The following is an 18,139-nucleotide window of genomic DNA, read 5'->3' as shown; positions in this document are numbered from 1 at the left end:
TTGTTGGAACAATCTGCTTCTAAAGAGGTCAGTCTCCTTTTATTTCCATGTCACTATCAATCCTGGTCTAACAATGGCTATCACCCAAGCACTGAAGGGCAAAGACAAAGTTCACTGGCCAGCCAGCCTAAGACTGCTCCATAGTCAGTGAGACCCTGTCTGGACAAGGTGGACAGTAACAAAGGAAGACAATGTCGTCTGGACTTTAGATGTGTGTGTGTGTGTGTGTGTGTGTGTGCATGCATGTATGCATACATGCGCAAGTGCGCAAGTGTGTATGCAAGGATGGGAGCATGGAAGTTGGAAGTGGACAGAGCTGGAAAGTGTTAAAAAATTAGTGTACACTTAACAGCCCTGAGACTAGTTAGGGAAATCCACGAGGCCGGTAAGCCTTGTTAACAGCATGCAGTGAAGATGAGTCTCGGTTTCCCCTTAATTGATTGCAAGTCTGAACAACTTAAGCCCCACGCTGAAGGGAATGCACCATGCAGGTCCAGGGCACAGGCTGTGAGCCTGGCTGATTAGTCTGAATCCTGGCTCTCACACCTCACGTGCTGTCTTGGACAAGGCGCCTCAGCATCTCCCCCTTCCCGCACCTAAGTGTTCTGGGGCCTAAGCGAGCTAGTGCACATAAACACTCAAGGTACAGAGATGAGGAGTGCAGTGGGAGCCACGGATGGATCAGAAGTGCAGTGGGAGGAAGTCTTTGGTGGGGACCGTTCAACTTACACAGCAAGTTCACTTACAATTCAGGGTCCAATCTTGAGGGTAGAAATCTGCATTTGTAACTACATAGTTTATGGATACTTCTTGTGCATTCAGCTTGAAACCACTACTATGACATATATATATCATGTACAAAAAGAAAAGGCTCCATCAGATGATATGTGTATCACTTGCTGTTGGATTAAATGATGGGAGGAGGAACTTGAAATAGATCCTGGACCACTTCCTCGAATGTTTTCCCTTGAGACCAGGGACTCAATGAAAGCCAAGATGAGCTGAGTTCCTAATTCCCCTCCCCTGAATGAATGCTGGAATTGCCAGTGTGCACTCCGTCACTCAATTCCCTGGCAGACTCCTTCCTATACAGCCCAGGTGCCATAATTACTCTTCATTGTCAATGTGATTGTGGTGGCCATGGAAACACTGTCCTGGGAATGTCGGTGAGGGTGCTGAGGTTCAACTGAGGACTAAAGATTTCCCCTTAGCTGTGGACAGCCCCTCCCCATGGCTAAATCAAAGGCTTCAGAGCTCCAGTACTCACCTCCCTCCCTTGGCTTCTTCCCTGTGGATACAGTAACCAACCCCAATGCCACACACACACACACACACACACACACACACACACACACACACACACACACACCGCTGTGATGAGCTGCACCTTCAGACTGTGAGCCAAAATAAGTCCCTTCTTCCCTAGCTTGCTTTATCACAGCAGCAGGAAAAGTAACGGCTACATGCCAAACATCGGGTTTGTCAGGGTCTTTTCATGCTGCAGAGACTATGCTTAAACTAGCGGACAAGTGTTTCTCCAAGATCCCTAAGTAGCTGGGACGAGACACACCACTGCCCCCAGTGTATCTGTCTCTTCTCCCCAGTGTAGCAGATATGGACGTCCCCTTCTCCTGCTCCACTTCTAATGAGCTTGCTGTGCTGCAGGGCTGCAAAACGTGCTTCCCAGACCATGCCTGCAGATGCGGTTCTCTGCGGAAAACAGGCCTCGCTGAGGTCTGGAAGTAGTAAGGTCCAGGGCACCTCTCTGTTGCTATTGCTTACTCCGCTGAGAAATCACGTAGCAGAGATGTCTCCGTTTTCTGCAAAGCTTTTCTGATATGTACTCAGGGTAGGCTAGAAACATCTGTGGTGGTGGCTTCCTTCCTGGTGCCTCACCTTTAAATCTAGCCGAGGTGGTAGCTACTAGGCAGGTTAATTCTGCAAGAACTCATTCCAGACACAAGCCTACCTACCGTCCACTTCTTTAAATAACCCACTGACTTGAAAAAGAAGAGAAAGAGAAAGAGAAAGAGAAAGAGAGAGAGAGAGAGAGAGAGAGAGAGAGGAAGAGGAAGAGGAAGAAGAGGAGGAGGAGGAGGAAGAGGAGGAGGAGGAAAAGAAAAAGAAAAAGATTTTCAGTTGGACACAGTGGCACATCTGCAGTTCCTACATATGGAAGGCAGAAATGAGAGGAACTTGAGTCTAGGCCTCCTCACATGATCATGTCTCCTAAGAGAGAACAAACCAAAAATCCTACCACAACCAAAAACTGTCTGTACAGTTTTAAGTGTATTCAAAAGTAGGTATTCAATATTCAGCACATCTTCAACAGTTACTAACTTACATCCAAACTGATTTTGGTTTTGAGGCAAGATCTCCCCATACCATCCAGAGTAACTCCAAATTATTGACCTTCCTGACTCTGCCAATCCATGCTTGAATCCACGTAAACCCCGAGCTGTATTAGCTCATCCCCCACCACCTATTTTCAAGTAAATCCCTACCTCGTCATTTCTAGCATGCACTTTGTAAAGCAGCAAACCTTAAGAGTTCAGCATGGCCACTACCCACTCAGTGCTCACACTGCTAAGCACCGTTTATTGTAGTACACTTTGCTTTGCTGAGCCAGAACCCACAGAAAGTTGTTCCCAGAGGCAACTGGCTAACATATTTCAAGCCTTTATGTCTAAGTCCTCCCTTCATCGGTGTTCTTCTCTGCAACTGGTTTTGAAGAAACCATCTGGGCTGGAGAGATGGCTCAGCGGTTAGGAACACTGACTATTCTTCCAGAGGTCCTGAGTTCAATTCCCATCACTTTCATAGATGACTCACAAACCATCTATAAAGTGATCAGATGCCCTCTTCTGGAGTGTCTGAACACAGCTATAATGTGTGTGTGTGTGTGTGTGTGTGTGTATTTTAAAAAACAAAAAAAACTATCTTGTTCACTTCCCACTCTATTTTGGCGACTGTGCCCAATAGTCTGCTTGACATAGTTCATACTTCAGTCTTCCATAATTCCTATACATCGCTGGGTATAAAGGCTTCATTCTCCAAGATGCAAGTGAGTTTTCTGAGCTCTGCGTTAGCCTCAGCCAGGCAGCTAACAATGGCGTGACTAGTTTGGGAACACTTAAATGCAGTTCCTATCTTGAAAGATGTGAGGCGGGCTGAGGGGGGGTTGCTGCTTTTTGACCACTGTGGGGTGGGTACGTGACTTTCAGCTGTTCATCTGTGAAAACCAAAGATTAACCAGTGGCAATGGTCCTTGCCAGCTCTCGGGGTGGGGAAGCTCGTTATCTGACCCATTCTCATCCCTTCAAGGACAAAGTGTCCTTCAGGGTGCTAACTTAGAGGTCTCTTATTAGTCTCTTATCAGTACCAAGTTTTCTGGGCTTTGAGTTGTTTTCTGAGGTACCTTTGGCAAAGGGCATTTCCACCTGGCCTTGGCAGCGCCTTCTACCTGCTTGCCAATTATGCCAAGTTTTTAGAATGTTAATGCTTTCAGTCAGAATTTGTTGCTTTCCCAATTCCCACAGTGGGTCAGTCCAAGTATGTACAAAACACGCTCATATCTCATATTAAATAGAAAAGGCAGATGTAACAATACCAGAAGCGTGACTAGATAGATTAGCATCCTCCAAGGAGCTCTGACCGAGCTCCTTCCCTAATGAAGGCCACAGGCTTCCCCTTGTGCTGGAAGCAGGACTGGCTCCCACAGTAATACTTTCATTTTCTTTAGAGGATACCCTAAATTTCTCAACTCTCGGAAAATTGTGTCCACTGCAGAACACATCACTCCTGACACAACTTCCCTTGTTATACCACTGATACAATGAGAATGCAAGCTACAGGCCTCAAGGCAGGGTGTTGAGAACAAGCGTGGCTGTCTTAGACATGTCTCACAGCTTCTTGTTTAAGAGTGTTTATCTGATGTCATGGGAAAGAAAGGACCCTCAGCACCACTTCCCAGTACTCTTTAGATAAGGGGCCTCACTACCACCCCGCTCCATCGCACTTTACAGCCTGCAGCTTCCTGCCTCTGACAGAGACAGGCCACTGATGGGTTACACGCACTGTCATTTCTCCACCCTTACGTAACGAATATGCTTATACTGTGAAACTTCAGTGATATTAAAGAGCTAATATCTCTTCAGCTATTAAAACTAATGAAAGAAATTGTGAAAGAAAGTGTGGCCCCAGGGACAGCACCAGATCCCAGCAAAGGCAAGTTAACGCACATAAAGACAAAGACTTCTAAATGCTTCAATCTTTCCCTCACTGAAGGATATTCAGTTACACATCTGTAGCAGGAGAGCTGTGGTTAAGCTCCCCCACCATCTGTAAAACCGTGACCTCCTCTCCCCAGTTCCTTCTTCATAAGCAGGCTCGGAGTCCTCAGATGCAGATGGAAACCTAGCTCTTAGTTTGTTTTACTTGTTGCAAATCACACGCACCAAATATTGAGCTTTTTGATATGATATAGTTAAAAGAGGAGGCATAAAGTAATGTGCCAATGGGTTAACTAAGCAGTATCACCAGGAACAGTCTACAGGTTACACCCAGTTGCTACCACTAAGTTGTCAACTCAAAAGTGATCCTGTTAGCAGTCAAATGATGAACGCAGAATCAATTTCCTCAGCCATTGCTAAGATTACTTGAATGCTTAAAATCAAAATGCAGAACATTGTGGGTTTTCCTTATTACTCTTTAGTATTTGGAAGTTATCAATAACCTGATAAAGGAATGCATCAAGAACTAATTTCTACTTATTTGTATATATATCATGGTAAAAATGACAAGGCAGAGAGTGATATCTATTCTCTTTCTTTCAAAAGGATACTCAAAACTTAGCTAAATATAGGCAGTCTGAACCAGATAACTTCCCAGACTTGCTTGTAGGTGCACGTGACCACATGACTACATTCTGGCTAATAAAATGAAAATTGAAATGTACTACAGAGCTTCCAAAAAGCACCTTTCAAAGCGCTGGCACCTGCCCGCTGCCACCCTCCCATCTTTTCAATAAAATGACAAAAAATTAAAAGGACCTTAAATTCTTCAAAACAGTCATGGATCAGAGAGCTCACACCAGTCCTAGATCTTTACCTCTGGCATTTAGTATCAAGAGAGAAGAAAAAAGCCATTATTATGTCTTATCCAAAATACTTGGTTACCCATCTCTCCAAAATACTGGGCTTTCTCTGGATACAGGACAAAGGCAACTCCATAAATAAGAGATTTTCAGACATGTTAATCAGCCACCCCTCCCCTCTTTTCTTTTTTTTTTCTTTTACTTTTTATATTCTTATTTGAGATAGGGTCTGACTACACAGGTCTAGCTGTTCTGGAACTTACTATATAGACCAGGCTAGCCTCAAACTCAAGAGATCCTCCTGTCTCTGCACCAGCACATCAAGCTCATGTCTCTCTTTAAGGACATATGCAGCTGTTACACACTAGGAATCAGACAGTCTCAGTTGGTGTTGTGCCTCTGCCACTAACTGGCAAGCCAGTAAACTTCTGTAGTCCTTATGTCTCTATCCATTGAACTGGGGAAGCACCATCTATGTAAGAAGATCCCCTAGAGACCCACATGTAAGCATATATGAAAGTATTAGGCAATATGAATCACTATACACATATTAATTGCTGAGACTATAAGACAACTGTGAGTAGAAACTATATTACACTGTATTTTCAGTAACAAGTGCTCAGTAAATATTTGTTGAATAAGAATGCTAACATCTTTGATAACTTATTCTTTTTTTTTTTTTTTGAGCTGAATGAAGTTGATGTTAGAGTATTATTTGTGTTCCTAACGAGAACAAATAACAACTCCAAATTTTGATTGTCAGTCAAAAGATGCAAGGGTGTGAAGAGAGAAGCTAGCCCACCTTTCTTGTCCAAAAGTGAACCCATTTGCATAAGCAACACAAGCTGGCACAGTTGTCCAGAAGTGTAGATTTTATGACACTGTTCCCAGAGAATCACAAAGACACATCTTTAAATATTTAAGCCACTAAACCAACCACATCAAACAAAGGATTTCTTCACACTGGACTGTGATGAAAGCATTTTATTAAATTAATTGTGTAATTTGTAAATGGTTTCATAAGAAATTTTAAAAGCAACGTTATAAACATTTTCAATAAAAAAAGTACAGAGTTGACAGCAAAAATCACATTTTTATAGTACAAATAAAAACATTTTGTTTCTGATATACCATCTGAAAATCTTATAGTCTATTCTTCAACTGCTAGCTGCAATGTGGCACTTTAATGAGACAGAGGGGGAATTCAATAAAGCAGGTTCATCACCTGACCACGGAAGTCAAGCTCAAATGTGAGGACAGTGAATGAACTCCGGCATCATCTAACTGAGGTTACGAAGGCTTCAGGACACAGGTGTGTTCGAGCCTCGTTTCTCTATTCGCTTCTGTAAGGAGGCATCAAGTAATACTGTAAACTTAAATCACACTTTAAAAATAAGCACCATTAACATACATTCTACATCAACTTACTTTTGCTTTTAAATGGCACTTGGTTTTGGCCACGCAGACATTTAAGTCTGTTTTCTTTACAAGTATTTAAAAATAAGCGACACTTAAGCACGGCACAGGACATCATCAGTGTCACCTCATTGCACAATGGGAAAGCACTCAGAAAAAACAGCACACATTATTTTTGTCCATTTCTTACATTTTCTTAATTGAGAGCAGTTAAAACATTGTCAGAGCAATTTCTTGAGTTTCAAAAGTTTCCAACTGCCAGCTCAGAACTAACTAACATGTCCTTACACATGTCCTTCTAAAGCAAACAGAACTTGAATTTATAAAGAAAAAGACCAAAACAAAGGACAGGAAACCACGGCAAAGAACTGGAAGCTGTTTCTTCTCAAATCTGTTCTAATGCATAGCATTTCCGTCACAGTTCCCACTACATAATATGGATGATCCTTAAAATGTCACAGTATACAAGCAGTATGGAAATACTAATAACCAGAAGAAAACTTCAACTCAAAAATAACACCAATATATCAACAGCTAATAAATGTCAGAAAACATGCTCCAATTGTCTCACAGGATAAGCAAAAAGACTGAAAATGGCTGTGAGGCCTGGCCCTCACACTGACTGTCATGTGATTCCTATCAATTTTCTGTTTTCTGTCTCCAGTAACAGATTTTAAATGTATATAACTGCTACTAAGCTCTTCCAAGTTTTGGGGAAGAAATGCTATACTTTTAAAATGTTTTAAAATACTAGGTTTACAAAGAGCTCTTCTAACCTGGGTCATCTCTAAACCATCTTTACTTCTGACATACAAAATAGACATACAAAATTCAGAAGTGATCAAAAGAAAAATCTTTGATTGACAAAGTATCTCTACCTCTGGCTAGGACACAAGATCTAGAGGTCAGTGAGTGAAAGTTCAGGAAATGATCTTTTATAATTATAACTGCTCCGATGATACCAGATAGGAGGGCGGGGAAGGAAATTTGGGACTATAAATATATATGATGTTCAAACTTTGTGTATTTATAGTTAATAATTAAAGGACATGAAGCCAAGCATGGCAAAACATACCTATAGTCTCAGTATTTAGGAAGGTGAGGCCTGAGCTGGCTTTACTCCATCATGAAGAACCACTGCCAGACTTCCGCTTTCTGGGACTTCTAGCCACAGCCTCCAGCTGCAGGCATACTAGGACTTCGTCTCACTGCTCTCTCATTAATTAGAATCACAGTAATAATATAAATCTGTCTGAAATATTCAAATGTGTTTTTAAAACATGAAAAAATATAAAACACAGAAAATGAGTATGCAGCTGCACACACTCCAATAATTCCGGGTTGTAAATTGTCTCGGTTTTTGTATCATATTAACTTGAACACAGGAATATGCTTACTTTATTAACTACTGATTATGGTTTTTGTACTAAGTTGTAAAAGGGAACTGCTTTATTTGTAATATATATATGTATATAAAACACTTCTAAGCATTACCAAAAATGGTATGCTACACTACCGCAATTTTTAAAACAAATTATTACAAGTCTAAAAATATAAATACTTGAGTATCAGTAATCACTAACTATTTGTAGGTAACAAACATAGATTTTTGTTTTTATGGAAATAAAATTCAATGGTAAGGCTCTTTTTTAAAAGCATAATTCACAAGACGTAAAAATGTGGTTCTAACTTTTATTCCCATTAAAATGCTCTCTGGGAGCTCATTCTGTCTGTCGGAATCTTTCAGAGGAGGGCACTGCCGCATTCCTGATGAAGGTTATAAATGCAACACAATTGCTTGTGAACACCGTGTATGTTGAAAATACTCTGTATGTCCAAAGTTAGATTTATTTTAACTACTGAGTCATTCTAGAAAAACTATACTTTGCCACACTAAGTCTGTAGAAAGGAAACCAGAATTTACACACAAATAGGACATCAGCTCAAAAACACCAATGAGAGAGACTTTTCTTTCAGAAAGTTGGCTCCTTTACAAAATAAAGGTAAAAAATTCTTTCTAATTACAAGGGTTTCTTTTACAGTTATAGCAAAAATGGTTTTGCACTTAAGTCAGTAGAACTGACTCCCTGCAGCTTAGAAATGATGTCTGAGTCTAAACCAGCCATTGAGGCTCTGTGTCACTGCACAGACAGTCCAGGACTCACAGGAGACACCCAGAGCTGGCTCTCCTTCTCTGAACGCTACCTATTGTACCTATGAGACTACAAGTTACTCTCAGACCCAACCTTCCTCCCAGAAAAACATACAGACCAGCTCGGAAGGGAAGGGATGAGCAATACAGAGGAAATACAATCAAGTGTCCTCCTGTCTAACAGCAAAATCAAGTGATTTTGTGCTAAGCTCTGAAAGCAGGAAGAACTCGTTTTTGCTGCTCGCCCTCTTCCTCCACTGTTTAACGAATTCTTTGAGAGGCTCTAGGCCCACTGCCCTCACAGCCACCCTTAGGACTTTCGAAATGTGAACCATAACACAAAGGCAGTGTTTGTTGGTTGGTTGGTTGTTTCCTAACTACGATACAGCACTTAAGATTTTCAACTGCACTGGGGAGGCAGAGGCAGGCGGATTTCTGAGTTCGAGGCCAGCCTGGTCTACAAAGTGAGTTCCAGGACAACCAGGGCTGTACAGAGAACCAAAAAAAAAAAAAAAAAGATTTTAAACTGCAGGTGATACTTTTTTAATTTTTTTAGACATTTTGTAATTAATAAAAATTCCCTTTAATGTTTCAACAAGTAACGGACTGGCATTTGATCAAGTAAAAAACAAACAACCTTCCTTGGACTCTGTAAAACACTTCTCTTGTTTTACATTCCTAATAAAATACATTGGAAAATAGAACTGACTGCATTACTACAAGTAAAAACCAACGTCAGCCCACAAACCTCACGCTGCAAAGTCCAGGGCTCTAAGTTTCACTTTAGCATGACTTTCAAGCACCCTGGTTTAATTTCAGAGAACCTGTAGAAATGAGAAATGAGTTATTTAAATATAAAAATTTTAAGCTACTTTAAAAAACCTATCTGTAACCAATTTGAATTGTCTATACTTAATATTTGCTACCACTACTGGCTCCTTCATTAACATCCAGAACCCTATCTCTGTGGCAATCCCCGATTTACCATCTAAGACAGTACAACCCAAAAGCTGCAGGTTGATTATTCTACATCATAACATGATTGTCCAGAACCTCTCAGGCCTGAACTTGACCTTCATGAAGAAGACTCTGCTGTGCCAGAGAGAAGATGCTGCATTGCCTCACCTCGACAAAGTTCTAATCTAACCAACCCAACTATAAAACTAGCCCCAAAGGCTTCTAACGTTTATGTACAAAACTAACACTACTGTTCTCTAAAGGCAAACAAGTGATAGCTCACTGTGTGGCATGAAGAAGTCTTACACTAACTGCAACTGGAAGGTTCCAAGGTTAGGGGAGATTTAACGACTGGTGTTCTCAGAGAATCTCTTGAGCAGCAAAGCCTCACCCTTGGGGTTTTCCTTGTCCATTTCTATTGCTGGCTAATGACTACATTGGAAAAGGACACTCCGTACTTATCAATAAAAATCAATTGTGCACTTAACTTAGAGGACACATTAGAGATTCCATTAGAACTTCAGCTACATCCAAATTCTACCTATTTCAGCCAAAGTCCCACAAATGCACTTTTGTCTTTCAAAACCAGCAAGGCCTAGTTCTGCTCAGGAGTGCAGTAACAAAGGATTCAAAAATATCTTTTTTTTTTTTTAATTTACAATAGAAAGTCTTAGCAGATTATCCCTGAGAAAGCCATCTTTTCCTCTAGATTCTCATTACCAGACAATATAAACCTAGCAAGAAAAGCTATCCTTTAACCACCAATTTGTGACTGAAATCTGAGAGCGGAACCGAAGTGACTATCTGAACAGTTCTGACCATACTGGAGCAGAAGTCTACACTCACCTGAAGCTGTGGCTTGTGAGGTATTTAATGACAGCTGGTTTGATCCGAGCAACTCCTCCCTGGCTGTGATTTCCTCTCCCAGTAATCACCGACAGATAGGGCTTGCCACCACTCTGTTTAAATTCTGTTAAAATGGGAAATAGAACAATAAAATCAGTTTTTACATTCTTAACAGAAAATCTAACTATCAAAAGCATATGAAATTATTTTCATGATGTTCTAGAGATTTAAAACTCGGAGGGGGGGATGTTTTAAAGTACATAGAGCCTTGAAGCAGTTTATCCATCTAAAGACATGAGTGGAACTAGACTTTGAGCACACACTTGGTAGCAGGGGGCTGAGACAGAGGATGTGGAATAAGGCAGCCAGGGTTACAAGGCGACGTTGAAGTCAGTCTGAGGGACATGGTGAGACTCTGTACCAGGAGAGAAAAATAAGGCTTAACCGAGGAGAGAGATGTCCAATTTCCACAGCCTTTCTGAATAATGACAGCAATATTAGTTATATCTAAAGCTGCTGCGCATCTTACTCAGACATTGCTTTACATGACATATTTTTGTGAATTAGAATCAACCCTATTAATGAAACACACTAAAATTTTAGTATGAATCTCAGTGCTACCACAAATCAACTGTGTGTGTCTATGGGCAAATTCACTGGCTTCTTGGCGCCTGTTTCTTCACATTAAGAAAGGAGATAATAAAAGCTACTATCTTATAGATCATTTCCAGGAACAGCTAGCTATTAACAAATATACTTTTAACATGGTCTATCAAAGATAATTCATTGTTAAATTCTTCCCAGGAGAGAATTTTTTAAAATACTGAATGACACTCATCTCTTGATAATATGCTGTTGCTACTTCATATTTGACCTTGGGAAGATAGATATATAAATTCTGAGATCAATACTAGCTCTAATAGAGTAACAACAACAATAAAAACAAAGAAGTCCTATTAATAATAAAGTACTTAATGTAAAAAATTTATGTTCTCATTCATAAATAGCCTAAGGTTTTATCTTTATACTACATAAACATATACATATATTAAACATTTCAGTATACAGCTCTGGCTGACCTGGAACTCACTCTGTAGACCTGATTCTCCTCAAACCCCGAGACCCACCTGCCTCTGACTTCCAACTAGTGTTGGGACTAAAGGTGTGCCACTGCGCCCAAACGGATGCATTGTTTACGGAGCTATAAATCAAAGGTTTTTCCTTCCCTTTACTTTTCTTTGTTTACTTTTTTAAAGTAGAGTTATTTCTCCTCTCTTTCCCGCCTTTATTTTCTGACTGCATCCTCATGGTGATGTTTAACTTGTTCCTCGGTCTCCCATGAATCCTTCTAACCAATCACATCCAAACTGTTAACAAGTTTCTGGTTTATCTGAACTCGAAAGTACTTCACAGGTGTGTGTGTACTTCACTCACAAGGCACAGGGCCCAGATGTCTCTAGCCTCAATTTTGAAAATTCTTTTATACCATGACTAAAACATAATACAGGATACCCCACAGATTCCCCCTACCCAAACACTTCTATTCAGCAATTCTGCCATCTGGTGGTAAGTAGTAGACAGGTACCACAAGCAAGAACAAGATGGCTTTTTACACCTTGGGTCTGACTAAATGCTACTCTGGGCAAGCTACTGCTGGGCCACGTGCGAAAAAGCCTTAATCACAGCCACTTTGGAGGCTGAGGCAGAATCATAAGTTCAAGGTCAACCTGTGTTACAGAGTTAGGTTCAATGCCAACCTGGGCTACAGCAGCCTGGGCAACTTAGTGATATATTGTCTCTAAAACCAAAACAACTCCTTTATGATTCAGTAGGGCTTGTTGTTTGGGTTATTGTTTAGCATATCAACTGCTTCAGCTAGCAATCAACACTTGCTTCCAATACTCTCTCCAATCAAAAAGAAGCCATGTGGCAGTCAGCAGTTCAGCAGTTCCTTCCAGCCCAAGCAATCACTAATCTGCTAAGGACATTTCAGATAAAGGACACCTTTTTTATTGGCCTTCTTTTAAGTAGCACTCTTATAAATTCATCCATGTATGAGAATTTCATCTTCATGGACAACTCCATTAAATAGATCTACTACATTGTTCACACACACACGAAGGAAGGAAGGAAGGAAGGAAGGAAGGAAGGAAGGAAGGAAGGAAGGAAGGAAGGAAGGAAGGAGAGAAACATGGTTGAGCAAGGAGGCGTTATGCTAAGTGAAATTAGCCAGACTGAAAGAAAAGACTGTACAATGTCACTTACTTATGGAATCTCAAAGAGGAAACTCAGAAAGACAGTAGAGTAGCTCAGGACAAAAGAGAGGATCAACACTGGACACTGAGGGTCAAAGGCAAGCATTTCTACTGTAGGGGTGAGTATAGCACGGCGCCCATCAGTAGTGCAACACTGTGTGATTGCTAAGTCATCCTACACTACAGTCTGCTATGTTCATCCATTGTCTTAGTCACTTTTCCATTGCTGAAAGAAAGTTTACTGGGAGCTTACAGCCCATGACCATTGTGACAAGGAGCACAGCAACAGACACATGGTACTCAGTAGCTGAGAGAATACAGCATCACCCAATAGTATGAGGCAGAGAGCTAACTCAGAAGGTACTGGGCTTTTGAAGCCTCAAAGCCCATCCCCAGTGACACACCTCCTCCAATAAAGGCCCACCTCCTAATCCTTTCCAAGCAGTCCTAACAACTGGAGACTCGAACATCTGAGCTCATAGGGAGCCATTCTCACCCAAACCATCACATGCACACCCCTGTGAGGAAGGGCAATAAACTCAGCCATCTCAGGTCAGACGTCAATGGCATGCTTAGCCTCTCTGCCATGGACTCTCTTTCTGGGCTGAGCAGACAGGTTTCTATCTCCCCAGTGTCACACAACACCATTTTCCCACACCAAAATTCTAGTTTTTAGAAGCACTGGGGAACTGAACTGGAGTGATGGTTCATCATAAGAGAACTTGCTGCTCTTACATATGTCCTAGGTTCAGCTCCGCACATACAGAGACCCATACCTCCAATTCAAGATGACCCAATGTCCTCTTCTAACCAGGCATACAAATAATGCAGATATTCATACAGGCAAAATATTCACACACATAAAATAAAATAAATCTAAAATAAAATTTAAGTAGTGAGCTAGGAAGACACAGAAAACAATTTCAGCTAATACAGAATTTAAAAAAAACTGTGTGTGTGTGTGTGTGTGTGTGTGTGTGTGTGTGTGTGTGTATGACAGGTATGGTGGCCTTTTGGAAGCAGAGGCAGGCAGATCTCAGAGTTCCCGGACAGCAGAGAGTCCCGGTCTGCACAGGCAGATTCACTGTGTTCGGCAAGGTCTGTCAATGCCAATGTCATCCGCACATTCCTACCTTCTGTTTTCTGCTGTAGAACTGCTGTCAAATGTTCTATAGCTTCATCCACATGCAGCCCATGGAGGTCTAAGACGTTCTGCGGTAGCAGAGAGGCGTTGACTTTCTCAAAGATCTCCACAGCAGCGAGGTGATTGGCTTCTTTCATCTTCTGCTCATGAAGACTGCCCTTTAATCATAAACACAGCACCAACAGACACGTTTGATAATCACCACTTAAGACAGGCAAAGAAGTACACGTGCCCTAAACAAAATTCAGAACACTAAATTTAGTTCCTTGATATAATAGGCTAAAAGATGAACAAACGTTGGAGAAATTTAGTAAGTGAAGAATATGGCATTTAAACTACCCATAGTAGTACAATTAAAAAAAAATCCTCAAGCAAAATTCATAAAAGACAATATTTAGCTCAAGAAAGAACCAACATATTTAATGTTTGATTTGATTAATAAAGTGTATTCTTTGATAACCGTGGGTCTCTCAGTTTGATGGTCCCTTTAAAACAGTTTCTAGTTACCCACTGTCCAAGGACTGTTATTAGGGCTCAAAGGGCTATTCTAGTTTGACACCACCTGTTCATGACAACTGAGTTCAAGTCAATGTAAAAAGCTGGGCATATCTGTATATGCCCTAACCCAGAATCAGGGGAAGAGACAGGTAGATCCCGGAAGCTCACTGGCAAGCCAGCCTAGCTAAAAGGTTGAGCTTCCAGCTCCATACTCCCTTACTGCCTGTCTTAAGGCAATAAATGGGAATGTGAAGTGGAAGATACTTGGTATCCTCCTCTGGCCTCTGGATCTACAGGAACATGCACTCACACACTAATGCGCATGTACCAAATACATACACACACAAATAAATAAATGTTTTACTAAAAACTGTAAGACCCATGTGACTCCAGTCTAACACAGCCTTTTCTGCTTTCTTTCCTCCATGAAACTTCTATCTGTTCAAACATACTAGTGAATGATAAACTGCTCAAAAGACCATCATATTATTCAATTTAGCCTAAAGGAAAATCCAGGTTAAAAAAAAACACAATACCCCAGGCCTAGTGGTATACAGTCATATTCCCAGTAACTTGGAAAGCTACAAAACAGAATCACAAGTTCAAGGGCAGCCTGGATAATTTAGTGAGACTCAGTCTCAATATAAAAGATAACTGAGAAAGGGAGGGGAGGGGAGGGGAGGGGAGGGGAGGGGAGGGGAGGGGAGGGGAGGGGAAGGGAAGGGAGGGGAGGGGAGGGGAGGGGAGGCAGAAAAGCAGCTCAGTGGTAGAGCACTTGTTGGAGCATGTGTGAGAGCAAGATCACACTGAGGCCTGAAGAACAACTGTATTCATGACGCTACACAAACAAAAGCAATGACAGAAACTCAACAAAGTAGATAAAAGTTTCACAAATGTGCAGTCTTTTATATTAGGCCACTTTATATGTCACTTATATAATCTCCAAATAAAACTTCATGCATTTAAGAATACTTAAATACCACAATTGATGAACGAACTGTAACGGGTTTTTCGCTTCACCTGCTGAGCATAGAAGGTGGCCACGTTCTTCTTCCCCATGCGGTAGGCTTCCTTGGCCTTGCTGTAGCACTCCATCCTCTTCTGCTGGTGCAGGAAAGCTTCTGCCCTGTAGTCATCATACTCAGGGTACTCAAAATCCTGGAAAGATGGGTCCCCTGGGCTGTCCTCAGCCTCTTTCAGTTTCTTTGCCTAGAAGAGCATGATGCATAATACACAAAGAAAGTCTGGGATAGATGTCTTATTCTCAACGAATGTCTTCCTGTCAGAAAATGTATGCATAAACTAGGCCTGAGCCAGGCATGGTGGTACATGTCTGTAATCCTAGTATTTAGCTATCACACAAAAGCAGGAAGGTGAGGCAACTGGATGTGTTCAGTGTAATATGGTCATAAACAGACAGGAGGATCACAGCAGCCTGGCTACACAGAAATTGGAGGTTACTCTGGCCTCCATGAGACTGTTTAATCCCAGTCACTGGGAGGCAGAGATAGGTGGATCTCTGAGTTCAAAGCCTGTCTGATCTAGCCTGATCTACAGAGGGAGTTTTGGGAAGCCAGGGCTACAGAGAAACCCTATCTTGGGGGTTGGGAGGAAGCAAGCAAGGAGGAAAAGCAAATGGACAGCTAGGCTCATCTTTTTCCTCAATGTCTTCACTGTAAGCCAGGGACTTCCTACCATCAGCTTTCAGATTGTTAACATCACCACTTTTAGGAGACATAGAAATGCTCTTTACAATGATTATTTCCTTTTTGGTGGAGGAAGAAGGATGAAACAGGGTTTCTCTGTGTAGCCCTGGCTGTCCTGGAACTCACTCTGTAGACCAGGCTGGCCTCGAACTCAGAGATTCACCTGCCTCTGTTTCCTCCCTGAGTACTGGGATTAAAGAAGTGTGCCACAGAAGCCACCACCAGCTGTTCTTCAAAATTACTAAAATATAATTAGGTCATAATATCAAGCCAAAAGATAGAAGGTAGACTAGACAGCAATCCAAATGTACTCAGCACAGAAATCCGCGCTCTGGTTTGTGTTTAAACCTATGCAGTTTCAAGCCTTGGCTAGTGCTGCACTTGCCTATCTTCTCAGAGAGGCAGGGCTTCAAGCATTCATACTACCCAGGAGTATGAAGCCGGCTTGAGGTATACAATGTCTTGCTTTAAACAAACAAATAGTTTCAAGGTAGCAATGAGAAATTTCAACTTATGGTTCTTAAAAGCCAATTAAAAACAAATAACTCTAAAAAATCCGAATAACTCTTGTAGTTAGCTCGGCTGATGATAAGAGATCACCAACACCTTTCTGGGGAGCTTTCAGCCTCCTGTGTCCCATTAGTCACTGCGGTCAGCAGCTGCTTACAATAAAACCTGGACCTTCACAATCCTAGGATCATGGAGGCCAAGCAGCTGGACTGAGAACACTGTAAGCTACACATCAAGATCCTCTCTCAGAATACAGCAACAAAGTGTGCTTTTGTATGTGTGTGCACCCACATATGCATGTGATGTCACCGTTATCCAAAACAGATCCTTAAACAAGCCACTCTTATGCAAAACGTACGAGAGTGAAGATAATAATTATACAAACGTCCATATGCTTCCCATCTGAGTACTGTTTCAGACAGTACAGCCAAATACTTTTCAAACAGTGGCTCTCAGCCTGGGGGTCGCAACCCTTGAGAGCCACATACAGATATTTACATTGTGACTGATAGCATTAGGATGACTGCAGTTATTAAGTAACAACAAAATGATATTACTTGGGGTGACCACAACATGACAGCCTTTTAAAGGGTCACAGCATTGGGAAGGCTAAGAACCACTGCTTTAGAATATTAAAAAACTAATGTTTAAAAACTGAAATATAGTTATTCCTAAGTCAAGCTGTCTTTTTATTAATTCTTCTCTTCAAAGTTATTTTTTTGCAGAGAACTACTTACAAACAGCAATCTATGTCTTATCTTAAGAGAAGTATGATTTTAATTGATTTATGGAAACCTTAGCAGTATTATATGTAATACTGTATATATGTAGGTACTATAAAAACACTGTATGTATTATGTTATATATATTTCCAACTGGTAAAAATATTAAGAAAAACTAACCTTATATATAATAATAGTTATACAATCTCCTCATTAATATTTTGCTTAGACCCTGGAACTGCAAAAGTTTAAAATAACAGACATCACCATACTCTACAAAAATTATGAGTTAGGCATGGTGACCCACAACTTCAATCTCAGTACTTGAGAGATCAAGGCAAGAGGATCTCTGAGTTCAAAGCCACTCTGGTCCACACAATTCTAGGCCAGCCAGGGCTACATAGAAAAGCCCTGTCTCAAAACCAAACAGAACAACAAAGGGGGCTGTGGAGACAGTTAAGGAGACGGGTTAAGGGCATTTGCTGCTCCTGCAGAGGACTTGGGGGTCTGGTTCCCAGCACCACGTGGAATCTCACAACTTCCTGTAACTGGAAGGGATTTGAAGGGATTTGATACCTGTCTCTGGCCTCCATCAGCCCTGCACACAGAGACACATACATGAATGTAGGTAGAACACCCAAATACATAAAATAAGGCAAAAATAAGACGCTCTGATGCTGATACAAGATTACAAGTTATAACGAGTTATCCAAACACAGAACAAGGCATTTTCAAGGTAAAACAGAGTAACCACTTAGGAAAGAAGTTTTAGAGTCTAAGATCTATGACATACTAAAAACCTCTGCTGATCAATTATGTCTCATAGCTGCTGCGACTA

At 41.2% G+C, this 18,139-nt stretch overlaps 1 protein-coding gene across 7 annotated transcripts in view; it reads right to left on the bottom strand.

Moving 5' to 3' along the window:
- Window positions 1-7,303: 7,303 nt before the first annotated feature.
- The window catches only part of N4bp2 (NEDD4 binding protein 2), a 65,416-nt gene continuing 54,580 nt past the window's right edge, over window positions 7,304-18,139 (bottom strand). For all 7 annotated transcript variants that reach the window (XM_085836730.1, XM_085836726.1, XM_085836728.1 and 4 more), the window contains 4 exons: window positions 15,384-15,572; window positions 13,855-14,023; window positions 10,467-10,590; window positions 7,304-9,487 (listed from right to left, as the gene is read on the bottom strand). In XM_085836730.1, coding sequence (XP_085692856.1) covers window positions 9,442-9,487; window positions 10,467-10,590; window positions 13,855-14,023; window positions 15,384-15,572 — 528 coding nt within the window. In that variant the 3' untranslated portion in view covers window positions 7,304-9,441. The remainder of the gene's footprint in view (window positions 9,488-10,466; window positions 10,591-13,854; window positions 14,024-15,383; window positions 15,573-18,139) is intronic.

Source organism: Mus caroli, unplaced genomic scaffold (assembly GCF_978045245.1).
Source record: "Mus caroli unplaced genomic scaffold, Mus_caroli_1 scaffold_4, whole genome shotgun sequence".
NCBI lineage: Eukaryota > Metazoa > Chordata > Mammalia > Rodentia > Muridae > Mus > Mus caroli.
The sequence above is the reverse complement of the archived record's forward strand: the minus strand, read 5'-3'. Positions and strand labels throughout refer to the sequence as shown.